We start from the raw sequence: 27,350 nt of genomic DNA on the forward strand, positions 1-27,350 counted from the left end.
TGTAATAGATGAACAGAGATCACCATCTTTATTTTTATTCAATAAGACTACTAATTTATGAAACACCATGAACTAGACAGCATGTAAAAACTAACACAGACCGATAAATACATAGACAGGAGAACACTATAGGAAAGATGAACACCATTCCTTCAGGCAGGAGGAACACAACTCTGCTTGGCGGGTATTAGCCCCGCACGATTCCTTTAGCCAGTCTTTAAAGAGATCATCTCCATCCTTCCTTAAAATAAGAAACTGGCCCAGAAGCACATACGCCTACAAAAACAAAAACCAGGTATAGTCAAACATCACACTTCAAAAACATTTTAATGTATTGTCAATAAAACATGTTTTTATATACAAAACAAAAAAAGTTTCCAAAGTCTGATACACAAAGAATTAAAAATCATTTGCAAAGATTTGTCCTTAAAGTTACTCTGCAACATATTGTTCTATATAATTAATAAGGACACACCTAGAGACCATTATTTTGTGTCCTAAAAGGCAAGGCTGGTGTGAACGAGTGAAAAAATGTAGCCCATCAATTCGGATGAGATTTCCACAGTTTTGTCCCATCTCCACAGCCATCATAAAACTCATTAACAAATTGTGCAGAGCTCTGTAGCAACACTACAGGGTAATTTATGACTAGGGGGAAGGGGAGAGTTGGTAGTCTGTGCTGAGGGGTAGGTGTGGCTACCCCATGCTCTATGCCAGTGTTGGCTAACCTTGACACTCCAGTTGTTATGGAACTACATAACCCAGCATGCACTGCTACAGTTTTGCTATTAGGGCATGCTAAAACTGTGGCAGGGCATGCTGGGATATATAGTTCCACAACAGCTTGAGTGTCAAGGTTAGCCAACACTGCTCTGCTTTTTTTTTTAAGAGATAGAAGTGCATACGTTACCTTATCGAAACCCTGCTCTTCTAATTTGCCACCAAGAACTTCTCCAATACCAGATAAAGCTGTGATTGGCTTATCGCCCATGGGCTCAGACACAAAGTCTCGATGCTTCTGTGAGGTGTGAGACATGGTTTCCGCAGGCTGGGCGAACCGCAATAATAGAAAACCCTGTGAAAAGCATAACATGTGTTTTAGATGTTTAATTTATGCTGAAGAACAAGTACAACCATAAGTTAACTTTCATTTTACGTTTCAATTAGAGTTCAAACAGCTAAATGAATCATTATTTTGCACAATTGTTTTAATTAAGAATTCACTCAACACTACAATTTTGCTCACATCCCTTCCAATGAGTTGAGCCCCTAGTCCTCTCACCTTGGTTCCTCTACAATAGCTTGCTACTCACCCCAAACGCTACCTCATGGCATAATTTCCAGGCATTCAAAAAGCAAGTGACTTTGGCTTGTCCAATTAGAGAGCACAAACCACAAGGTATAACTAAAACAAGCACAGTAACTGTGTTCGGGGCCTGAAGTATTTGCACACAGTGCTGACATTATCCCCCACCATAGAATGCTGTTGGACTGGACTTTTTCACAAAACAGCTGGGAAATTTATTTTGTCAAATAGGTCACTTTTTCCTGCTGACAAGGGAGAAAAAATACTGTCTGATAAGTTCTATATAGAAGATAAGCAGAATACCCAAGGAGAAATAACACTAATAATAATAATTAATGGTTCCTAAAACAAATCAATTGCTTCGGCAGGTGCCCATTATCTTAGGACAGATAGGGCCATATTCTCTCAGTGTAGGAGGAAAAAATATATATTTTAATGTATGTGCATTATATAGGGAACACATTAGCTAAGATATAAAAAAATATATAAAAACAAAAGAAACATTTCTTCCTATAGCTCCTTTTACAGATATAAAACTCCTTATATTCACCTCAAATATTAAACTGTTAATTTAATGTCCTAGATTCCCTCAATGGCAGAAAGCCTTAATGAGTTTCTCTCTTCCTCAGATGTCAGAGGAATCTGCACACGTATAACAAATGAATAGCAAAGAAAGGGGGGAAAAAAAACAAAACAACTAACAGCATATAATAATCCAATAGAAGGGGCAATACCTCAGCTGCCATGGAGGGAATTAAGAAAATTAACAGCTTATTGACCCTTTACCTGCTCTTTCCCACATGGCGTCAAATACTATTTACCTGTCCTTAAGTAGTTTATTCAGTGCTGGGTGAAACGCAATGACCGCTTTCCTGCACAAATTGGCTCCCCTGATGCTTTTACATTTCTGTAATGTTAGGAAATGGTATGCATAGGTTTCCATATCTCTGTCTTCCATATCATTTCCATATCGCTGACACAGCGTGGGTTTATTCTGTGCATGAAGTAGCTATAGATTGGGTTGAATGGACAGAATTCTTGGAACTGCAATGCCTTTGTGGGCCCTAAGAATTCAATCTGTAAACACCTATTTATAATTATTTACTGGGAGTTTGTCCTTTCCGAACTGCATCCAGGAAAAATATTCTGTTGATTTAACTGTTCCTACTTCTGACCAAGCATTACAATAAAATGAGTTCCTGATTGATATGATTTTTTTAAATTATGGTCCATCATAACCTGAAAAACATTCAATTTAGGGTTTCTTGCACTACGGTGCGTGCAGTGGTGGAAGCAATTGCTACCTCAAAAATACCTTCAGAATTGGCTGTTTTATGGAAATTTCCTGAACAGGCTCAGAGTTCTTCAGTTAATGTATGAAGGATTAGATTTACGTACCATGGTGCAACAAATTATTGCCTGAGGCACAATGTGCTTGACTGCCTGTAGGACTGGGATGCTCCACTTACCCCTGAATAGTCAATCTTTGGGTTTTACCCACAAGTGTTAGAGCAATGTAATTTCAGCCAGCTCAGCTCTTCTTTTGGAAGCAGAGATCTGGAGAAGCGTACCTTGAATTGTCAATTTGAGAACCTCCCAATTAATAGCATGATAAGTTTGTTCAAGATCATTATGGGTCTGAAGTTACTTGATTGTCTGGGAGATGCAATCACAGAATCCCATTTGATTTGATTAGAAGTGAGATGTCAACATGCCAGCAGCATTTTTCAGGGAGGAAAACTCAATCTCCAAAGAAACTATGGAATGGTCTGACCAAGGAATGAGATCTAAGGCACGTAGGGAAGGTGTGGTAGAGCTTTCCACCAAGAACATGTCTATGGGCAAGAAAACCCCATGGGGGCTGAATAGTGCAAGTCATCGCGGGCTGTGGGGTACAGTATCCTCCAAGAGTCATACATCTTGTGGAACTTCAGTAAAGTAATGTGATTCTCTAGATTGTGTAAGTGGTGGAGATCTAGCAGACTTATCAAGGGAAGCTTTGAGAACATAGAAGTCACCCCCTAATATAACATGACCCTTAACTTGGGATAATTTTGAGAAAACTGAAAAAAAAAAAAAAAACCCTGAGTCACGTTAGATGCAAATATATATTTGCAACAGTGACTGGTATCCCATTAACATTGCCTACCAGAAAGACGTATTGCCCTTGCTGGTCTGCATGGGGAAACGCGACAGAGAGGGAAGGAGTTATGTAAGAAAATCGCAATTCCTTTTTTGTATCAGAGGTAGCATAAAATACCTGAGGAAAGGTTTTATTGGTCAAATTACGGTGAGTGTGTATGAAGTGTATTTCTTGGAGCAAAGCCACATGAGCATGTCGACTTAAGCCATTTATGAGAGTTGAGGCCATAAGGGAGACAGAGCACAATGTAGGGTAAAAGATATGGAAATACCAAAGCCGCACCAGGACGGCAGCAAAAAATAAAAATAAAAAAAAATGAGCAGGGTAGGGACAAGAGGAAACTGGAACAGAGAGAGGAGGAAGATGACATAGGTTGTTAGTAAGGGGAGGGGAAAGAGGAAGAAAAGATGAGACCAAGACCTGACCGCTGCAAGGAAAATGTCTACAGGAAGGACAAAATAGAGCATTCCATGCACTTAGGATGTGGGGAGAGCTAAAGAAACTACGCTAGTGAAAAAAAAAAGGGAGAGTAGTAAGGATTGGGAACACACAACAAGACCGCAAGAAAGTGAGCAGTGATAACCTATACCATGACAGGATTCAATTACGAGCTAGCAGAATTAATAAAATATGAAGTGAACTAACAAAATGTAAGTCACAAGTACCATGTGCATTGCCTAAGAACGTTAAGAGCAAATGGCAGGATGGGAAGCACACACAAATCCAGCACTGAGGGTCTAAGCCAAATTAGCAGACTAACACCGTAAACAATATCGGAGATGCATTGCTGTAGAAAGTGGTACATGGAGGCGGGGCTTGGAAGCCATACAGAAAGGCAGCAGGGCTCCAGAGCTCTGTGCAAGGAAGCCTCAATTTCACCTTACCACTGCCTGTGTCTGCTGCTCCTGCCCACACTTTCACCATAAAGCACCCCCCCAGACCGCTGTGACTCACCAGGCACCTGTGTAGCGGACTCGGGGAGCGTCCAGGTCATCAGACCTCTCCCAGGCTCCCGGCTGCCATTGCCCCCCTGCGCAGGAGTCTTAGTGAGCGGGGAGCGCTGGATCGATTACCCGCTAAGACGCTGGGACAGACACACGCACACCTTACCGGCTGTCTGCATCTTCTGCACTGACGTCCGGCTTCTGTACTGGACGGCTCCCGGCTGAAGTGACACGCTTCTTCCTCCTCAATCCCTGCTGGGGGAGACACTGGTGGCCATCTTGGGAAGCAGATTTCCAGTGGAATTGAAGTACAATACTACAGCCTGCCTGCTCCTAATACACAGGCAAGCCTCTCCCTCTCTTCTCTATGCCTATCACTCGTTTTATCTTCTCTCTCCCCCTGAGAATCAAAGAGGGATGGAATGACTTACCATATCATCTTCATGAAGCTGGCTACTAAATCACTGTAAATCTATTGACACCTATTCTGTTGTTTTCAGTGTGTGGTTCTCTTATGGGAGATGTGGCATTATATGGCTCACCATTGTCTATCATAGTCATTTTTATTTTGTCTAGCTTGTTCGGCTCCATTTCTAATACTTTTACACAACCTAGTGGTGACATGGATAAATTTGTCATGCCATCTACCCCAGCAAGATCTCAGCGTGTAAAGGCTGGCAAGAAAGGGGATAACTCTGTAGTGCCTGATCACTCGGAGACAGAATCAACAGACTCTGCCTGTTCTATCACACCCAATTCGTCAGGTTCCACTTCCTCTTCAATGAAAAGCAATTCCATTGCTTCACCGGCATATCCATTAATGTATGATGACATGGTTCCAGCAATTAGGGATACAATGGCCCCTATCATGGAACAACAAGCGAACAAGTTCGCCAAAGCACTTAAAGATATTAACACACATTTGGCCTCCACAGACCTACAAGTGGTCACTAATAAAACAAAATTGGGGAGCATGAGCAAGCTTTATACGATCTACAACAGCAGATGCAAATTATACAGAAGCAAAATTACCAACTCTTAAGGTAGATAACCTAGAAAATCGCTATCGCAGAAATAATTTGAGAATAGTTGGACTGTCTGATAGTTTAAAAGGCCCTGACTTAACCAAATTCCTCCTTACTGACCGGCTACAGATTCTCGGTTTGGCCGACGAACTTCCTAACTTTGCCATAGAAAGGGCGCATAGGCTGGGTCCGTTCAGCGATTCCAAAAGACCCCGCACTGTCATTTTTCGTTGCCTCAATTCTGCTCACAAGGCGACAAACTGGACAGCAGCCCATAAATTGGGACGCATTGAATGGCAGAACTGCAGATTATTACTTTTTCAGGACTTCTCGGCAGAGGTGTCCCGAGCCCGTAAGGAGATGTCACCAGCCTGCTCCACATTAATCCAGGCACAGAGGAAATTTGCACTACTGTTCCCAGCTAGGCTGAGAATTTTTCAGTGTAAAGAATATAAAGACTGTCTCAATGCTGAAGATGCTACTGCATTCTTGGAGGAAGAAGCGATGGAGAGTGCAGCAACTACCACCTGATTGTAGTCTACTGAATTTCAGATGTGTTTCGATATATTTACATATCCTTTAAACTGTTTGTATGTTTATTGCGAGTTATATTTTGCTCCCCCTTCTGGGTGACTCCAGTTTACTATTCTGATGGAAAATTATTTATTTCTCTGGAAGGGTTTCATTTTAATCATTAGATTTATATATATTATGTTGTCCTGTTTGTATAATAGCCAGCTCTTACTATTAGAGTCGGGGTTATTTTCACAGTTCTCCTTGTATTAAATTGATCTCAATCTGTTTAGTTTTGGTGCGAAAAATCTGCATCATGGACAAATTTTCTACCAAATGGTTTTTGGGGACTCTTAACCCTATCTATTTTTTTTTTTTACAGGTTTTCTTATTCTTTTATTTCTATCTTATCCTATTTCCCTTCCCACGATCCCTTCCTACTCACATGTCCTCCACACCCCCCTGTCATGTATATTGGATGTCTTTTATTGCCTCTCAAATTAAGTGTTTCAATCTACGATTCTTGTTTACCTTGGGTCTGATCTCTGTGGGGTTATCTAGTTCTCTCCCCCTCCATGCCTGATATTAAAATCTGTTCCTGGAATGTTCAGGGCGTTAACTCACCAGCAAAAAGACAAACTTATTTCTTATTTAAATATTCAAAATGCAGACATCACCTTTTTACAGGAAACGCATTTGACCGATTTTGAATATCAGAAGCTTTCTATGTTGGGACAACGCATAGTGGTTTTTGCTTCGTTTAACTCAGTCACACGGAGTCGCCATTATAGTATGGAAAACTACTCCTATTAAGATTGCTCAGCAGAGGTCGGACCAAAACGGGCAGTATGTCTTAGTCACAGCTGACCTATATGGAATGTCATATACCTTCTGTAATATATATGCCCCAACTGTCTACAATAGCTCATTTATTACCTGTCTAGTCAATTTGTTATATCCCTACTTAGACATACAACTTATATTAGGAGGAGACTTTAACCTTCTTGCCTCACATCTTATGGACCGCCAATCTAACACCACCAGTCCCTATAGACAACGAAAAATAGGTATTCACTATATTATGCAACACTTACAATTGGTTGATATTTTGCGTCTTCAACACCATATTGACAAAGACTTTACATATTTTCCAGCATCACATTCTCTAGAATAGATAATTTTTTTACCCTCCGCCCTTTTGGCGTCTAGAATTCCCACCTCTGGTATTGAAACCAAGTCTAACTGACCACGCCTTGATATGGTTTAAGCTTCGGCCTATGGAATCCACAGGCAGTTGCAGACGATGGCGATTCCCCTCCTTTCTAGCCTCATCTAATAAATTCAAAGATTTACTGCAGACGGCTTGGAAAGATTATGCTTTTTCTAATTCTCAACATCCTGATGACCCCTCTCTATATTGGCAATATGCGAAAGCGGTGCTCAGGGGGAGGATACTGTCTTTTGTCTCTCACAACAACAGGAACCAGTCTGAGAAAACTCAGTCGGCTCAGGCTGCTTTGACCCAGACCTACATAACTTTTCAACAAGCTCCCTCACCCCCAAATAGACGGCAGTTTGAGGAATGTAAGGTGACCTTTAATGCGCTGATGCAGCAGGTAGGTGATCGAAAAGTTCATAATAACAGATACACATTTCATATATACGGCAACAAAAATGGCAGACTTATCGAACTTACTTTGTGGAGAGAAAACTAGTTCTGCCATTTTGGCCCTAACTGATGACAAAGGCTCCTTGTACACTGAGGGTCCAGCCATTTTGGACATACTTCACACTTTTTACTCTAAGCTATATACTCAGGAGCATATTGATATGGCAAGTAAACAGGCTTTTTGGGACAAAATTGTCCTTCCGCAACAGATGATCATCGATTAATTCTAAGCCAACCCATAACTGAATTAGAAGTAACTACAGCCATTAAGGGTCTTAAGCCATGTAAATCTCCGGGCCCTGATAGCTATTTTGGAGAATTTTACAAAATTCTCCAATCTTCGGTAATCACCCCCTTGACAAATCTCTACAACTCCATTCTCTCTGGCAATCCCCAGCCTGCCTATTCAAGGATGCTATCATAAAAGGTACTATCTAAACCGGATAGAGATCCAACCTTGCCTGCTTCTTATCGCCCAATATCACTACTGAACGTAGACTACAAACTATTTACACAAATAATAGCAGAACGGTTTAAATTGGTGGTGCCTTCCTTGGTACATCCAGACCAAACTGGATTCATATGGGGACATAGTGCAGTCTCCAATATTCACAAGGTTCTTGCCATATAACATTTAGAGGAGATACATGAGAGTGCTCTTCATATCCTTCTCTTACTTGACGCAGAGAAGGCTTTTGACCTCGTAGTGTGGGACCACCTGTATGAATCTTTGCAGATTTGGCTTTCCCCGTCAAATTATAACCCTTATCCAATTATTGAATTAGTCTTACTCTTCCCGTATCATGGCTAACAATTTCTTATCAGCTCCATTTCTAATCCAAAGAGGTACCAGACAAGGCTGCCCCCTATCTCCGTTACTATTCGCTCTTGTCTTAGAACCCCTGGCTATTGCCCTTAGGATCAACTCGTCATTTCATGTGTCGAAGCTGGATAATTGGCTGAGACAATTATGAGACGTTTAAAATTAAATCTGCACAACGCCATTTTTGCAAATGGCAATGAGACATCATTTTGCGACTGACCGTCCGACGCCATTTTAGCGAATCTCGCCCATTATAAGTACATACGGCGATGCTATTATTTAGCGTCGTGCGATTCCCACGCAATAGAAAGATGTTAAAAGTCCTCATTAAACAAATACAGACCGTCACTAAAACATATAAAATGATCAACTCTGCAAAAAACGTACCATGGTGTACTCCACAAACACGTAGTCGCACAACGCTAACTAGTTACATACTGCACACTTACATAAAAAGGTTCCCTAGCATTAAAGTGTAATATTCAAGGTTTATTCAGTATTAGCAATGTTGTGAAATAAATGTTATTTGATATCTAAGGTTTAGTACATAGTAAGCAGACCGTGTTTGGTGTTGTTCTGATCCACTGTGTCTTTGCAGATTTCCGGTATCATCGGAGAGGAGATCGCAACATGTGCCTGCAAACTATGGACCATAGAGAGTTAAACATTAAAATGTACTCTAATGTAGCCAGCTTAGATTTATTATGCAGCGGAAAAATGGACACAAAGGGCTGTTGGAGGCTTGATTGTGAACATACGAACTGACCTATGAACTATACTGTAACAGAAGAACCAGGAAGAAGAACCAATGGAATCATGCTAAACTGTTCTATTGTATTGCCTATCTCTGCTAGAGTATATATGTGTGCTGTCTGAAACTGGATGCTAGTCTTCTTGCTATTCTGTTGACGGATGTTTCTTCTTTGATGCCGGGATCTGGGTCCAGAGCACATGCATATGTAACGACTGTACCTTGGGTCTGTATGATTTATTTGCACTAATTGTATTTACAGCACAGCGTGTAACTTTTTATGTTGAATAACTTTTTGTGCTTTGGACCCACAATCAAAGTCTGAAAGCAATTATTTCTTGTGCGACTCATAACGCTAAACAAGGACAAATATTTTAGAGTGTATAGGTATGTAGGAATCGATAAGATAGGATAGTTGGGGGCTCACAGTGTGAAATCACGGTACCAGTCATACGATAACACTCGGTCAGCGATCTCTCAGCAAAAGGGTGGAGGCGCCATAGCAGGAAAGAACGCGCGGTGCCTTCGAAAATCTGCTAGCACTTTGTTGCTGAGAGTCCGCTACCCGTTATGTGGCTCAAGGAGCGCTGATTAGAATCCAGGGACAAGGGAGGAAAAAGTTTGTTTTCCTTCGTTGATGGAATTTTATGTTAAAAAAGGGGAAGTCACACAATAGCGTAAGGTTAATAATACGTTTTGTGTAGTAGTCACATTATTGTGTAGTCACACAATAGCGTATACGTATTTCCTGTATTGCTGCCACGTGTTTCAAACAAAGCCGTTGAGATTGCATTGTGATATTGATAGATAGCATTGTTGTAAATATCTTGATCAGTGTTGCCATACTCTGGGAAAACGTGTATTTTTCTGCGCAGGAAAAGGGTGTGCAATAGTGAACATTTGTTGGTAGGGGTAACATGTTCCCTAGTTAAGGGTATCGTAGGACCCTTAAGTGCTAGGCAACTGGTGTCGGCCTAGTGGCTCGGTAGTAGATACCGCAGTCTATACACATAAGCAGGTGTAGTTGTTCTTGTAGGTTTCAGCTCTCAGTGTGATTGCAGTATTCAGTGATCAGTTAGGGTTATTTGAGCATTGTAATTGAACCGAACAGTTGCGGCAAATTTTGATTGTGAACTAAGTAGAGGGTGGACGAAATCACTGAAAAGGGTAGGTGTTATTGGAATGCCTACATGCTAACAGTTGAAAGGTAGTCAAAAAGAGATTAGGTGCTTGGAAGCAGCCTGGTTATTCTTCCATAGGTGTGTGGGCGCATCCTGTTAATATCGTCCACAGGTAAGTGAAAGTAGCCTTGACGTTCTTTCACCAGTCTAAATCTCTATTGAATAGCTTAGGGTTCTCCCTGGATGGGAGCCAAGCAAACAGTAGAGATTTTAGATGATGTGCTGCTGTTGTAAGTGCTGCTTGGATCGGCACGGCATATTATGCAACTAGGTACTGTGATATATGGTTTAAAATGACGATGAAGAGTGTTAGACCGTTCCCCAGAATTGGCAGCTTTGATAAGGAGGTATTGAACAATGTCCGAGATAGCATCTGTATGGTGCGCTCTCGAATGAAAAAGGTAAAATATAACGAGTGTTTAAAGTTGTGGCAGCATGAGGGGGATGCATGGTTTAAAGGTGTGCACGCGACGCAAACTAGCGTCACGAGCACAATACAGGAGAGTGCACATGCGGCGCTAAACTGCACGGCAAGGTAGCATTGCGGAAGGTATTGCCAGTGGTTCACGCGCACCACCACCGCCCTATACGGATGGAGGTGTAGGTACAGTAGATGTAAAAACCCATAAAAATTTAACAAGTAACTTGTATCCTCTCGAGTAATCACAAAGAAAATGTTTATGATGCGGATGATGAACCTGTTATGTCTGCCATTTCCCATGCTGTACACATGTTAGATGCTCCATCACAACAAGCACGAGTGGTGGCCCCATCTTCATCAGTGATAGTACAAGAAGTGTTAACATCCACTGCACCCGTAGGAGGAAGTTAACCATATACGTAGCAGTAGTAGTCTAAATCCCCAGCCAGGTAACGAGGTCAAAAGTAGCAGTGTGGATGGTCTGCACCCCATCCGGACAATAACTGTTCCAAATGGGAAAGCGGATGCGAACGGTGTAGTGCCCACAAGGGAGGTAGCAATGCATTGTCCTTGGACAAGAGCTGAGCTAAAATCCATAATGAATGATTTCCCTGACCCTAAAAAGGAATTAGCGAAATGCCAAAGATTTTTGAAAAATTTGGGTAATGCTCACGAGCCAACCCATAAGGATTGGCGAGTGGTGTTAAGGGCTGGTCTTCCACACAATACCGACGTGAAAAAGTTTATCACGGATTGCGTATTGGATGGAGATGGCCCCTTAACAGACGAGGGTAACCAAGGTAACATTACCCGCATAATAACTCAATTGGGTGTATATTTTCCAGTAGTAGTTAACTGGAGTAAAATTTTCACCATAAAGCAGAGAGAGAATCTGCAGAGGATTACTGTAACTGAGCTCTGCAGTTGGATATCCTCTATCCCAGTACACTGGGATAGAGGATATTAAAGAAAGCACTCATCACAGGGGAATCATCACGGTACTCATGGATGGTCTAAAGGACAATCTAAAGACCCGAGTTCAGACCTCACTACCTGGCTGGAGAGGAGTTACTGTAGACACACTCATGGAATCTGCTATTGAACATGATAAAAACATCCTCAAAAAGAGAGACCCAGAGCGAGAAGCTAATGGCTGTTAGTATTCAAGCTCTAGAAGGAATGAATGTAACATCATAGCCACCAGACACCTGCACAGCTACATGCCCTCACCAATCCTGCACCACCACAAATCCAGCCCTACCCCACTTATTACACAGCCTCAAAACCCATACTATCCACAACCACCATATTACCCTCAAAATCCTTATCCACAATCTTACTCTACCACTCAACCCACACAGCAACCCTTTCACCCACCCCACTCACGAAGGTGCTTTAACTGCAACCAAGTGGGACATGCAAGTAGGAACTGTAAGGTGAAGAAGGTAGGACCCCCTTACCAGGGAGTACCTGGATATCCACATAAAGGATATACAGAGTACAGGAAATTTCCAACAGTCACCAGCTCCAATTGTGGCATTAAATGCTGTATTGGAGAGCGAAAGTCAACGCTAGGGGTCAGGTCATACCTGTAGTCTAGAGATAGTCAGGTTAACGGGAAGTACTAGGGAAGAACTGGTGATGATGGTTGATATAGCTGGTACTAAACATCCTTTTCTTGTAGACACAGGGGCGACCAGATCAGTGATAAAATCTCCAGCTAATTTACAGGTGACCAGTGAAACAGTACCAGCAATGGGTGTAACGAGTAAAGTGCAACATTATCCTGTAACTAAATCCACAGAGGTTACTATCGGGCCATTGCATACCAGGCATTCTTTTCTCCTGGCAGCAGCAGCTCCTACTAACCTACTGGGAAGGGATTTGTTAAATGGGATGTGTCATATATTGTACCCCTGATGGTATATTTCTAGATATCCCAGAGAGATTTGCGCATGAGGTGAGGGATATGTTGGACACTCCCCAAATGATAATGTATCACTACCAATTCAGGTAAAAATCTACCTCAGGTAGATCAAATGTTATCCCAAATTCCAGATTCACTGTGGACCAAGGATGGACAGGACACTGGATTAATGGCAAATGCAGCTCCCGTAATGGTAAATTTAAAAAGCGGTAGGCAAGCTCCAAAAATTCCCCAGTACCCATTAAAACAGGAGGTAGAGTTAGGGGTTTATCCAATAATTGAGCGGTTATTACAGCAGTGAATTTTAGTCTGTACAGCAAGTGTAGCCAACAGTCCCATCTTTCCTGTGAAGAAGAGTGGTGGGAGGGGTTATAGGCTGGTATAAGACCTTAGAGGTGTTAATAAGGTAGTAGAGAGCCAATTTCCCATAGTGCCATATCCAGCTATCATTCTCATGCAGATCCCACCAAATGCAACTCATTTCACTGTCATTGACCTCTGTTCTGCTTTCTTCTCTGTACCTCATCCTGACTATCAGTACCTATTCGCCTTTACATACAGGGGTGTACAATACACATGGACACGATTGCCCCAGGGTTTCATAGACAGCCCCAGTATCTTCTCCCAGGCATTACACGACTGTTTACAATCTTTTCAACCTGCCAATGGATCTGTTCTAATACAATATGTGGACAATGTATTGTTATGTTCTGATTAGTTTATGTCATGTTTAAATGATACTAAACTTTTATTGCTTCATCTCTCGCAAACAGGACACAAGGTGGCCAAGGACAAACTGCAGCCATGCCAGTCCAGGGTTAAATACTTGGGACATTGCCTAACCCAGGAGTTACGACATCTGACAAATGACAGAATCCAAGCCATACAGACCATGACACTGCCGCAAAACCAACAGCAAATTCGTACCTTCTTGGGAATGTGTGGATACTGCAGAATGTGGATCCCAGGTTTTTCTATTTTGGCCTTGCCATTACAGGACTTAGGGGGTCATTCAGAGTCGATCGCAAGCGTTGAGTGCTCGCAACAGACTCGATTTGCCCCACTGGGCATGTGCACGACAAAGCCGGCTCCGTCGTGCGCATGTGCGAGACCCGGCTAACGACGGACGCTCCGTCGCTAGGGGTCTCCCACCAAAGGGGGCGAGATGTCGATGGTGAGTGACAGCTCACCCCGTTTGGGAGGCAGGCAGGGGGCGTGCCTGCCCAAATGGAGGCGTTCCCACCGGAACGCTTGCAGTTTGGGGGCGGCCCCACTGACATTGCTTATGTCAGTGGGGAGCTTCCTGCTCGATCAGAGCAGGAAGCTCCCTGGGGCTTACAAGTGCCCAGACCCAACCTTAGGGTCTGGTCATAAGCCCTGATGGTCTTGATCATCGCGACCATCACCCATGTCAGTCGCTAGAGCTGTGGGTGTTAACCCACAGCTTAGCGATCGACAAGGAGGCGGTCGTTCAGGATGCCGCCCTGATTCAGTGATTCACTAACGAACGCCTCTGAATGAGGTCCTTAGTCTCTTCCTTAAAGCCCGATCGTGTCATACACAGAGGAATCAGAGCAGGCTTTCCTTAATCTTAAGAATAGTCTGACAAGAGCACCTGCATTGGGAATACCTGATTATGAAAAACCTTTTGATTTGTATTGTACGGAAGCTAATTGTTGTGCAGCAGGTGTCCTCACACAAAAACATGGTGATGACACAAGGCCCGTAGCATACTACAGTGCACAATTGGACACTGTGGCAAGATCACTCCAAACGTGTTTAAGTGTAGCAGCAACTGCTCTATTGGTCAGTAAGAGTGAGGATGTGGTACTAGGCCATGATATCATTGTTTATACTCCCCATGCTGTATCTGCTTTGCTAAACTCTGCCCAAACCAGACATGTCTCCTCAGCTAAGTTCACAAAATGGAAACTGGCCCTGATAGCACTTGCAAACATCACCATCAAAAGGTGCAGTACTTTAAACCCAGCTACGTATTTACCATATTTGCAACATGATGCACAAAGGGTGGAGAGAGGTAAGTCGCTGGCGAAAGGTGAGTTCTGCAGGTATATTGATGTACATGATTGTACAGAATATCTGAATCAAACCTTTACTGCAAGACAAGGTAAGCCATTGGCTCCCAAGGCGTACTACTATCCAAGCCTGGCTGAGGCAGCGCACGGTCTGACTCACTTGGGAAAGCAAGGTTGTTTGACTGATCGGTGGGAAGGTCCGTATCAGGTGTTGCTGATGAGTACAACTTCATTGAAGGTGGCAGAGAGAGATACCTGGGTCCATTCCACTCACTGTAAGAAGGTCAACCAACCGGTGGAGAAACAAGGCAGAATCGTGACAGATAACGTAGATCTGTCAATTGCGAGTCTGTTCCGGGAAGGTTAAAGGTTACAGTGAGATACCTGAACTAAAGAAATTTGTAGATCAGTGTTTTCAGCAATGGATTGGTCTGCTGTGGTTATCTTTGTGTTTTCTCCCAGAGTCCTCATTATCTTGAGGACAGAGAGGGGAGCTGATGGTGATATCAATGGAGTGGAGTCAGGAGAAAGAGCAATACAGTCACAAGGGCGGTACCTGACCAAACCCAGTACAGTAATTAAGAGATCTGCTATTCTGGATACTCAGAGTGTGAAGGTCTATTGTCTGAGGATTATTGTATGTGTGAGTTCTGTGGGTCCATAGTCAATGAGAGATGTATCCAACAGTGCCAACCTAAGTATAACCAGTATTGGGGTGGGTATCCTTTAGAGGATTATCATACTATGGTGGGCAAACAGACTGTTGGATGTGCTCTCACGTGCCCCAAGGACAGCATAATGTAGGATTAGTGCCATTTCCATTAAATGTCTCTGAGATTTTAGAATTACAAAAAGGGAAGACACTGGATGGAAAATTTCTTAACACCAAACCACCCCATTTTAAACTCCACCAGTACCAGGTAGATAAAACGCTTTTATGTTTGAACATCACCAACTCCAATGAACCAGGAAGTAGGGAGATGACTGGGAATAACCAGACGATGACCTTCTCACTAAGAGCGGACCATGAGCCTATGAATTATGAACTGTTACGCACAATTAGGTCGGGTGGAAGAAACTTCTGATATAAATATACACTAAGTAACACCAAAGCAATGGTTGGCAGAATACCAGAAGGGTACTGTGCTAGGGTTATACAACCAGAAACGTGTATCAGCCAGATGGGAGAACCTGAGATAGGATCATTTGTTAGGGAAGTGTGCTGGATGATTATGATGCATTCTATTCCTTATGTTCTCCCTGATTATGTATATTTTATATGTGGAAGGAAAGCGTATAAGTGGCTCTCTCCGAGTTCCAAAGGTTTGTGTTATTTGGGAAGAGTACTTCCAGAGGTTATGACCCTTACACATGGTGAAATGCTTGGTATTCATAAAAACACACCATCACCATATCTTCACACACAGTATGAACACAGAGACAAAAGAAATATGATACCTGGTGACGTGCATAAAGCCACACAGTTAATTAGTGAGACAACTGGCTTTTAAATGTTGGTAGCATTGGATCCCACCAGGATCGCTCTGGGTACACTAAATTTTAGATATATCCAAGATCTTGCTAAATTAATAGATATCACCGAGATGTATGATGACACAACAAAGAAGTCATGCAACATAGACTAGTGTTAAATTATTTAACAGCTGTCACTGGAGGGTATTGCGTAACTTTGGCCACCCAATTTGGTGTAAAATGTTGCACTTATATTACAAACTATACCAGCGATCCCAAGGAGGTGATAGACCGGAAGATGGATGAAATTCTGCAGTTAAAATAGGAATTTTCGAAAGACCCATAATGCTTCAGTGGCTGAAGTAGAGGAGAAGGTAGAGGAATGGGTTACTTGGTTGAACCCAGTGAAATGGTTCTCAGGTCTAGGAGAATGGGTCCAGGAAATGATTGTGAGCATAGGTAAACTCCTGATCCTCATATTGGTTGTCATCTTAGTATTTGGCTTATGTGTCAGGTGTGTTCCTACTGTGTTGAAATGTGGAAAATGTAGAGACAAGGTGAATCAAAGGAATGAAATTATGATGGTGGTCAGTAGTAATAATATGAATACTGAGGTAAATGTAGGACTGCATTACAACCCTGAACTAGAAGGTACCATCATATGATGTATAAGATTTAGAGATGCATGAAATGTATTATGAAATGTTAATTTTAGACATTTTAGACATCTTAAATAATGTAAGTCTCTATTCCCCCTCAAGACTTCCTTTATAGGATTGGTGAATGCCCACATCTTTCCCATGATCTCCCAAGATCCGCGGTGTGCGTATAAGGGTAGTTTTATGTCCCCTCCTAGAGATAAATTATTGATTGTTTAAGAACCACCTTGTGCCATCCAATAATAGAACATTAAATAATATGTCATAATGTAAGCCTAAATTAATTTTAAAATCAGAGCATGATAGCATGTTTACTATCAAAGGGTGGACTGTCGAAGCCGGATAATTGGCTGAGACGGGATCGGTTTAAAATTAAATCTGCACGACGCCATTTTTGCAAATGGCATTGAGACGCCATTTTGCGATTGGCCGCCCGACGCCATTTTAGCGATTCTCGCCCATTATAAGTACATACGGTGATGCTATTTAGCGTCGTGCGATTCCCACGCAATAGAAAGATGTTAAAAGTCCTCATTAAACAAATACAGACAGTCACTAAAACATATAAAATGATCAACTCTGCAAAATACGTACCATGGTGTACTCCACAAACACGTTGTCGCACAACGCTAACTAGCGTCTTTTCTCACTATCCCAATACTTACACACTGCACACTTACATAAAAAGGTTCCCTAGCATTAAAGTGTAATATTCAAGGTTTATTCAGTATTAGTAATGTTGTGAAATAAATGTTATTTGATATCTAAGCTTTAGTACATGGTAAGCAGACCGTGTTTGGTGTTGTTCTGATCCACTGTGTCTTTGCAGATTTCCCGTACCATTGGTGAGATCACAACATGTGCCTGCAAACTATGGACCATAGTGTTAAACATTAAAATGTACTCTAATGTAGCCAGCTTAGATTTATTATGCAGCGGGAAAATGGACACAAAGGGCTGTTGGAGGCTGGAATGTGACCATACGAACTGACCTATGAACTATACTGTAACAGAAGAACCAGGAAGAAGAACCAATGGAATCATGCCAAACTGTTCTATTGTATTGCCTATCTCTGCTAGAGTATATATGTGTGCTCTCTGAAATTGGATGCTAGTCTTCTTGCTTTGCTGTTGACGGAGGTTTCTTCTTTGATGCCGGGATCTGGGTCCAGAGCGCATGCATATGTAACGACTACCTTGGGTCTGTATGATTTATTTGCGCTAATTGTATTTAGATTACAGCGTGTAACTATCTGTTTTTATGTTGAATAATAACTTTTTGTGCTTTGGAACCATAATCAAAGTCTGAAAGCAATTTCTTGTGCGACTCAAAACGCTAAACAGCGACAATTATTTTAGAGTGTATAGGTAGGAATCGATACATAGGATATAGGTGGGTAGAATGGAGTTGAAGCTCTCTTTGTATGCTGACGATATGCTCCTGTTTATCTCACAACCTACACTATCTGTACCCGCAATACTGGAAGAAATTTCTGGTTTCAGCTCCTTTGCAGGATATAAAATTAATATTGAAAAATATGAGGTTTTACCACTGACACGACCCTAACTGCTGCATCAGTGTTCTACTATTTCTACTATCTTTCAGGTTGCCAATTCCAGATTAAAATATCTGGGTATCTTTATCACGCCTTCTATAAATCGTATATACGCGGCCAATTTCCCGCAAATTATTAAAAAAATTATACAAAAAAACCAGCATTGGATGACCCTTCCACTTTCACTGTTGGGAAGAGTTGCCGTAATTAAGGGGGTACTGTTTCCAAAATTGTCTTATCCTCTCCAGATGCTCCCCATGTTCTTAACTGGTTCAGATACAGCAAAATGTACATTAGCCTTCCAGCGATTTATCTGGAATTGCAAAAAACCAAGAATAGCCAGAAATAGAGTACCAGATATTCAGACCTATTCATATGCAGCAGCGTTCAGATACATCTCCGACTGGTTCTTGACCCAATCCCATTTTACTGATCTTCAACTAGAAGAGGCATTGTACATTCCCTTTTCTCCAGTGGCCCTTTTGCATATGCCTCACGCAAAGCTTCCTATAGGAATCACCCACAACATTTTCTTTATGGATACCTATAAAGCCTGGTCTGCTATAAACAAACGTCTGGGCTCAAACCCACATCTTACTAAATACATACCTCTCTGGGGTAACCCAGATTTTCCACCGTCAATTACAATATCCCATTACAAGTCGTGGAAACAAAAAGGGATTGCGGCTATCAGAAACATTTTTGACCCTGGAGGCAATCTTTATTCCTTCCAACAAGTGAAGGATATTTATGATATTCCTAACTCACAATTTTTCTTATACCTACAAACTAGACATTATATAAACAGCAAAATACCTTCTGGTTCGTATGCATCACTACTAGCTCCATCTACTCCATCCTCTCTATATTCTCTTTGGTCTCCAGCAACAAGTATAAACTTAAATACTTATACAATGATTTCAGTGTTCTCCCCAGAAAATTTTTCCAGCCGGGTGGCATCAAGAAGTAGCAAGAGTTGTGCCTTTGCAATAAAATGTTTTAAACCTTGACCTTATGATTTGAAATAACATTTTATATATTAATTCTCCTCTTATTATTAGAGGCCCAGTCATCTGATTATGAAAAAGCTGCAAAGTCTGTAGGATCTGGTCCTTTTTATACAGCTCCCAGATACTGTCCCATCTTGGAGGATTCCAAAGTGCCGGGTGGTAAGCGGTTTCTTGCCGGGTGGTGCACCCGCCAAAAACAGCCTGGGGAGAACACTGGATTTGCTACCTAATAATGTACTAGGTTTATGGAAAAAGAGGCTGGTCGTCTTGGCATCAAGATTTTCCAGATTTCAACTTTCCAGAACAAGTTATGACCTTATTCACGTCCACTATGAAATGGCTCAGCTCGGCTAAACTGCAGGAAACTCATTAAGTTTTTGAATAGAGCTTATATTTCCCAAGCACAGCGAAGTCATATGCTCCCAGGTGACCCAAGCAAGTGCCCAAAATGTCATACAACCTTAGCAAATTTTTTTACATAATATTTGGCAGTTTCCTAAAATAAAGAAGTTTTGGTATAAAATACACACTTTTATTACTCAGATTGTTAGATTTAGATTACCATTTTCTTGGGAAGCTTTCCTTTTTGCTGATTTCACCTCTTGGTCGCCAACACTTATTTCCCCTTCAATGTTACCTTTTCTTACTGTAATGGTTACCCTAGCAAAGAAACTAATTCTGCAGAAATGGATCTCTAGGGTAGCTCCTTTAGAAATGCTTAAATTGTAATTGCTTAACATACTCTATTATGACAGACATATGTTAGATACTATAACAAATGGGAAACTTACCTCAAATATCTACCCACTCAGACTTTTGAACAGATTACAAAGGTGTTTGAAAACACCACATGGTCGCCATCACGAAATATTCCCCGAACGCACTATAAATGTGGATGACTCCCCCTCCGAAGCAAAAAAAAATATGATACAGGTATTGTTGCAGTAGTCTATGGAATCATTAAGTTTGGGTTGACAGGGTGGGAAGCATAACAGATCCAGCCCAAAGGTACAAGCTCAATTCACCAACTGGCTTGCAAGAGTCAAGGCAGGTGGTCCCATGGGTGGGGCTTTTTATGGCATACAAATGGACTTAGCCCCATCAGTAACCAATGTTATCGTTACGGGTGGCTTTGACGACATTAAGTCTTTGCACATCTTCACAGTCGAGGTAGCAAGATCCTAAAAAACCTTATAAATCCTAGTCAGAGGAGATAGATGGGGCAAAGCGGACTGAAGATAGAAGCTTCTCCAACTTGTGACAGTGAAAGCGGATCACAACATCTGTCAGAGGTTGGTCTAGGGGAGGCTTCTGAACTCTATTTGAAGTGCTTCTACCAGCGACAAATCAGAGAGAGATTGAACACAGAGACCCTCCAGGAGTCCCAGTGGAGAAGAGGTGAGGTGAAGCCAGGGGAGGATTGATTTCTATAGAGTATCCCACCAAGATATAGACAGGTGCAGAATGAACTCACTGAGGCTGGTGGCAGTGCAGACGGGGAAAAATATTCCTCCACTGGCAGATACTGGGGATCAGGGCCAAGCTTCTCAGTGATGGTGTGGCCGGATCCCAGCAATTGCATTCCGAAGCGGGAAGAGAGCAGACTAGTGCGGAGATAAGTTCAAAGATGCTGCAGACCTTGCAGGCTGCAGAGGTGTGGAGGAAAGCAGGCTCTAAAGTGATTCACGTCTGGCCGTGAGACAGGCACAGGGCATGTCAGTAGCGAGAAATAAGCCACACGCTGAGGAGGAAAGTGGATTCAGTGGTGGTGCAGATCACCCAGGTTACAGCGGCAGCAGGGCCCCCGGGCCACTATAGAGGTCACCTTCCCCAAACACATGAACCACAAATATTTCATTCAGATTTTGCTGTGCCCATAGGACTTTCCTTATTTCATTTGTTATGGTCGAAGCTCCTTATGTCCCCAGGTCATTAAAAAAAAGTAAAAAACACCATTGTTCTACTGTCTGAAGGTGCCAGACTGATTTAATTTCCAGAAGATTTAAAGGAAGACTCCTTTCCTGCTCTTTCAATTTACCTTGAGCCACTTTTCCTTATTGTTCCCGTAGTCATGAGAATGCGCAGATCTCCCTCATCTTGTCATAAACACATGGGGTCCCCTTACTTAATGCAGTAGATTGTCTATTTTTCAGAATATGTCGTATTGAGCTACCATACGACTCAAACACATTTAATGCTTTTTGTTCAATCACATTATAAAGAAAAAAGCATTATTTTCCAATGCAGAATTTCTTATGAAAACTATGTGTAGAATGAAGTTTTGGAAAGGTGGATTAGTGCCAAAGCAAGACCTGCAAAGTGTTTATTGATGATGGTTAGGAAACACCCATTTGCCTCTAGTTCACATTCTTGCAAGTACAATTAAACATTTTTTTTGCCATTTTGAGTAGATTGCTTAATCCTCCTCACACGGCAAAACCAAACTAATGCGATTTTCAGAAAAATCGAATTCTTCTGAAATTACTAGGTATAATTGCGTGGGTGCTGCACAAATAATTATGGATACTGATGTTGGAACATCAGCGGTCCAAAAGGTGCCAAAATAGGCTCAGAGGCGAAGGGGTTAAATACACTTTACACAACATAAGATCATACAGTGGTACAATAGTTCGAGCTCAAAATTGATGAAAATTGTACCAAATGAGATTGGATTTGTTCTGGTATGATGGAAAATCACCTTCATCATTGCATGCGAGGGGTCACAGGAGCCAGCAATATAGACAAACGTGCCTTGTGCCATGATTATGGCCTGAGCCTGAGTGTAAAGACAACCTACTGATCTTGGTGTTGGGCAGTGGTAAGAACTAGTGTTTGGCAAGATGAGGCTGCAGCAGAAATGTGTTCATTATCATCAATAGGACTTTTGGGACAAAGTATTTCCATCAAGACAAAGGGGCAAACTCAATTAGCCACAATAAAACAAACTTTTTTGTGTATTAAATCAAACCTATTACCCATTAATTTTACTTTTCGCCTGTATGCGCGCTCCCGTTTTTCACACAATACAATTACAGCTAAATTAATTCCTCCCAAAATGCCAATTCCACTTTCACGGCAATCAGCATCTAAACCAGGGATGGGGAACCTCAGGCACGGGGGCCATATAAGGCCCGCGGAATCATTTGGTCTGGCCCTTGGAGATTTTTTCTGCTAGCCACATCTGGCTAGCATGGTGACTAGATGGGCATCTTGCAGTTATAATCTATGCAGCAGTGCAGCCTAGTGTCCTTAGGATGCTTCAGACGGTCACACAGCTGCCCTTACAGCTCACGAAGCATCCTGAGGATGCTCAGGGCATTGCTGCAATCACCGGCAATTGTGACCCCACTCCTGTATGATGTCATACGGAGGGGGCGTGGCCTGCACTCGGCCCACGAATAATGTTGTATATATCAAAATGGCCCTCAGCAGAAAAAAGGTTCACCGGTCCTGATCTAAACTATGGTACTCCTACAGAAATGAAGGATAGCATCCTAGAAAAAAAATACATAGGTTTCCTAACAGTCAATATGTGGATAGGAGAATGCGGACGGCATTATGCCGACATGGTTATAATGCTAAAGAATTTTAGCTGTCTGCGTAACTTTAAACTTTACAATCATGTTTAAAGTTGTGTTGACAATTAAAATATTTTAACTATACAACCGTGTCTGCATAATGTCATACAAATTTTGAATATTGATGGAATTACCACTTCCCTATAATAAGGGAGAGTAGTAAAAGGAATTATTTGTAAATTTTGTGCTATAAATTAATATGAAGCAGTCCTGGTTTCTGAACAAGAAGTGAATCTTGCTCAGTTTGGAGCCTAATTCGAGGATTATAGATATAGTACAGCAGTGATATGCTGGCTGACAGGGTATGCTGGAACTACTTGTTCCACAAAACACGGAGAATTGCTCATCACTGATGTACAAAACATGAAGCTAATGCATGACATTATCTAAAGAGAGAACTCTTATTTAGGACAATCAGATAAATATAACTTCCTCCACGTGTGATCCATTGCGTTCATTGTGATTACAGACCAATCATGTGACATGTTAGGCAGAACATGTGATCAGAGGTTTCATGCACTTTATTTTAGTTTAAACTCCTCGGTCTGTTTCTTAATTCACTGACTTCTACAAGATATTCTATATGGGTTTGTACTGTACACTAAATTGACTTCCCTTTGAAGGTACACGCTTGCCTGAACAAATCCTCTTAGTACAGACACATATGCAAATATTACATACCCTCCAACATGACCCCTTCCACAAGGTGCAAAATGCTCCACTCCTGTACTTCCCACTTAGGGCCATATTCAATTAGGTGCGAAGTCGGTTTCTGCGGAAAAGTATCGCAAGTGACGTTATTTCGCTATGCAAAAAGTTTCCTCCGTATTCAATGCCGAAGACTTTTCGCCAATGCGGAAACTCAATGCAATGGGATCTGCGAAAAAGTTTCGCATATGAATAGGTGTCGAAAAAGAGTGCAGAATTGGGGTTGTGGGGTGCAAATCTGTGGGAACCACCCTGCACCCTTGGGACAGTCCTCCAAAGGTAAAAAGGCATCAAAAAAAGTTAAACAAATTCTTTAGATCACCCCAAAAAAGTATTTATTTTGGGGGCGAATAAGTCCCAAGTTGGGGGATAAAAATAAAAACTAGCGAAATATACTACAGGGGGTCCCCAAGTATGCCCCAGGTGTTTTTAAGTTTGTGGGTGCTTTTGGCAGGTGGTTATTTTACAAGTTTTAACACTTCACTTTAGCAACTTAAGAATATGCTAGCACCCATTTTCAGGTACCCCAAATTTGCTAGGATTACTTATTTTCACAAAAAAAAAACCTGTTAAATGCTATTCTTCACCACTTATGCAAATAAGCTAAATAGCAGCTACTTAGAGCATTTAAGTACCCCAAAAACCTTCAGCAGGGCTATTCGGGGGTATCTAGAGTGATCCCCAATGTCAGTGCATCTTTTGGGGGGTGTCAGCCTGATTTCCCCAAAACTGACAGGACTTTTTGCATGTTAGAGTTTCGCCAATTTCTAATTGAATACGGGGAAAAGCAGGCACGCACGTGATACATGTTCGCATTGAAAAGTCCACCATGCGAAAAGTACGGGACTCTTCGCCTGGAATTGAATATGCCCCTTAATTTAAGATCGCAGTCACCTGTTAAAAAAATACTCTGTCACATCAATTAATCAGTTCAACACAAGTGACCGTAATCAAGTGGGAAGTTCAGGATCAGAGTATTTTGTACCTGGTGGAAGGGGTCATGTTTGAGGGTCTGATATTCAGAGCCGTAACTAGACTTTTTGGTGCCCTGTGCCAGAAAGAGCATTGGCGCCCCCCTCATTTTTCAAAGGGACATGATGCACCCAGAAAAGCTGAATTGCCTCATGGGGAAGGGCCGGGGAAGAGATAGGAGAGGCCAGGAGATGCTGGGGCTGAAAAAAGAGGAAGCTACAAGTGAGAATGATAATAAACAGGAAAATTGACAGGTCAAACAGCGTCCCCTGCCCTGTGCCATTGTACAGGTCGCACTACCCTAGTTATGGCCCTGATGATATTCTATTCATTTTAATAAAAAAAAAAAAAAAAAAAACCTAGTTACAATATCTGGTACTTCCGGATCTTTGCGGCCCCCCTTGCTGGATGTGTGTTGAAGATACGGAAGTAGCGTAAACTTCAGGCAATACTATTTGGACCCTTGCGGGCTCGCTGCGCTCGCCACGCTGCAGTCACAGTGGCTCTCTTCGCTCGCCACATGGATTTATTCCCCCTCCATGCCCAGGGAAGGTAGGGAATGACGTTTGACACAAGTTTATAAGCCAGTGTCCATCATTCCCTACCATCCGTCATTCCCTACCATCCAAGTGGGCATGGAGGGGGATTAAATCCATGTGGCGAAGAAAAGCGAGCCACCGTGCCCGCAGCGTGGCGAGCGCAGCGAGCCCACAAGGGTCCGAATAGTATTGCCTGAAGTTTACACTACTTACGTATCTTCACTGAACAGTGAAGATACACAAGTAGCGTAACCAGGGGCCGCAAAGATACGGAAGTACCCAATATTTCATCTAAGTGTGTTATATGGTGACTCTGCATAAAAGACATTTCTTAACTATAATTTAATCTGACCCCACACTACACCTATATATAAAACAAAATACATTTTCTAGTGCTGGGTGACCAAAATGCTCAAACATGGGACGATCATATCTCTGAGAGATCTGGACAATAGAAGTTTAAGCTGCCACACAGTGATCTCATGGTGCCAACAAAACCATTACAGATGTAATGTACATGGACCACATGGTTTACAAACAACTGCTACAGTATGAACTTTGAGGTTTTAAAGAGAGAACTTAATAAAAGGAGAAGATCTGGGTCAAACAATGAGATACGAAGCTACAATAACAGACACGTGCGTTTTCAAGAATAATGACCTACCTAACTTGAATAAGGTATGAATAACTGTTGTATCTCATATTGAAGACTGGTAAGAAATGGCTATACGGAGAGCTGGCCAGAGTACAGAGAGCCGGACCTGTAGCTCTCAGCTATGCTATAATATACATATTACACCCAGTACTACTGGTACCTGCTGCTACTACACCTGGCTGTCTCCTGAGAGCTGAGAGTCAGCAGCGGCCGTGCTGCTCGCGACCAATACGCCACGCCTCCTTTCCGGACTATTTAACCAACAATCCTGACGTCACATCAGCGAGGACCAATGAAAAAATCCAAGAAGCTTGCTTTTAGCGAAGTAGAATAGAAGTCTGCCTAGCAACCGACCACCGTCACCTGCAGTGCCTGTACCTTCCCTCCCGTCTCACTGGCTGATGAAATAGACATATTATGACCCAGACACAGTTACAGGGAAATAATACTGATGTAATACAGAGATAAATAAATCATGTACATACAGGACACTGAAGGGCGCTATGTTTACATTGACCCAGTCAGCAAGATGATTGTATGTCTGTAGTTTATAGGCCAGATCAACCTATATCATAATATGTAGAGTGATATCAAGGAGTACAAAACACTACTAAGGCATACTTGCCTACTCTCCCGAATTGGTTGAGCTTATTTGAAGTTCCCTGCCCATACAGTCCACCTGAAGAATAAACTTGCCCCTTTGGGCACGGTGGCTCGCTACGCTCGCCACAAGATTATATTCCCCCTCTTTGTCCACGTGGATGGTAGAGAATGACGCTGGACAGTAGCTGATGACGTCAGGGTCCTCTCTGCAACAGGAATCTAGACACTACCCTCCCGAAATAGCCGGAAGCCTCACGAAAATCAGGTGACGCTCCTGGACCCCCAGAACTGTGGGCCGGCACCACTTGCCTGCACCACCCGCCGGGTTCTGCTTTCCCCCACTAGCATCCTCTCCCCCAATTTGCACTGAATCGCATCATAGTGGCCCCGTCCCCGGCTGCACAATGCCTGTAGTCTTCGCATTGTATAGCGCGGTCAGGGGAATGATTGCGCAGTCACACACCCCAACCCCCCCCTCGTTGCGCCGGCCTGGCTACAAATTTATTAAGACAAGGATTATTTACCAAATTTACTAAGACAAGGATTATTAGCTTTTTGGCTAATGCCGGGTACACCCTAGATGGGATGCAGTCAGGAAGCCGACAGTCGAAATGCCAACCGCCGGCTTCCAGACTGTCAAGTCCCGGCAAGGTACTAATCACAGGCGTCGAAATCCCGACGCCTGTCAATAGACCTACGCTGGGAGCCTGACGCCCGGCATACCGTACGAAGGTAAACCGGGCACCGGGCGCGGACAGCCGTGGGTGATTTGGTTTTAGGGCTCCCTGGGGGACATAGGGTTAGGTTCAGGCTAGGGGAAGGGGGGGTTAGGGTCAGGCACCCCCGGGGGGGAGGTTA

General features: G+C 42.5%; 1 protein-coding gene across 4 annotated transcripts; it reads right to left on the reverse strand.

Moving 5' to 3' along the window:
* LOC148518375 (barrier-to-autointegration factor-like protein) lies at window positions 1–26,162 on the reverse strand. 4 transcript variants are annotated; one of them, XM_088477601.1, is made up of 3 exons: window positions 26,065–26,162; window positions 911–1,075; window positions 1–276 (listed from the first exon to the last, which is right to left on the reverse strand). In XM_088477601.1, exons 2-3 carry the CDS (start codon window positions 1,034–1,036, stop codon window positions 127–129), a joined length of 276 nt encoding a protein of 91 aa, XP_088333727.1. In that variant the 5' UTR covers window positions 1,037–1,075; window positions 26,065–26,162; the 3' UTR covers window positions 1–126. The 4 variants fall into 4 exon arrangements, with proteins under 4 accessions (XP_088333727.1, XP_088333725.1, XP_088333726.1 ...); XM_088477599.1 differs by having other exon boundaries at window positions 26,050–26,156; XM_088477600.1 differs by lacking the exon at window positions 26,065–26,162 and adding an exon at window positions 25,899–26,043.
* Between the last annotated feature and the right edge of the window lie 1,188 nt (window positions 26,163–27,350).

This window comes from Taudactylus pleione, unplaced genomic scaffold (genome assembly GCF_031769625.1).
Source record: "Taudactylus pleione unplaced genomic scaffold, aTauple2 ptg000201l, whole genome shotgun sequence".
Taxonomy (NCBI): Eukaryota; Metazoa; Chordata; class Amphibia; order Anura; family Myobatrachidae; genus Taudactylus; species Taudactylus pleione.

Excerpts from the sequence above, each read along its gene's own strand:
- LOC148518375 (XM_088477601.1), bottom strand. The coding sequence starts at position 1,036 with ATGTCTCACACCTCACAGAAGCATCGAGACTTTGTGTCTGAGCCCATG. Across the intron at positions 277-910 it reads AAGAGCAGGGTTTCGATAAG|GCGTATGTGCTTCTGGGCCA; the intron begins GTAACGTATGCA and ends TTGTTTTTGTAG.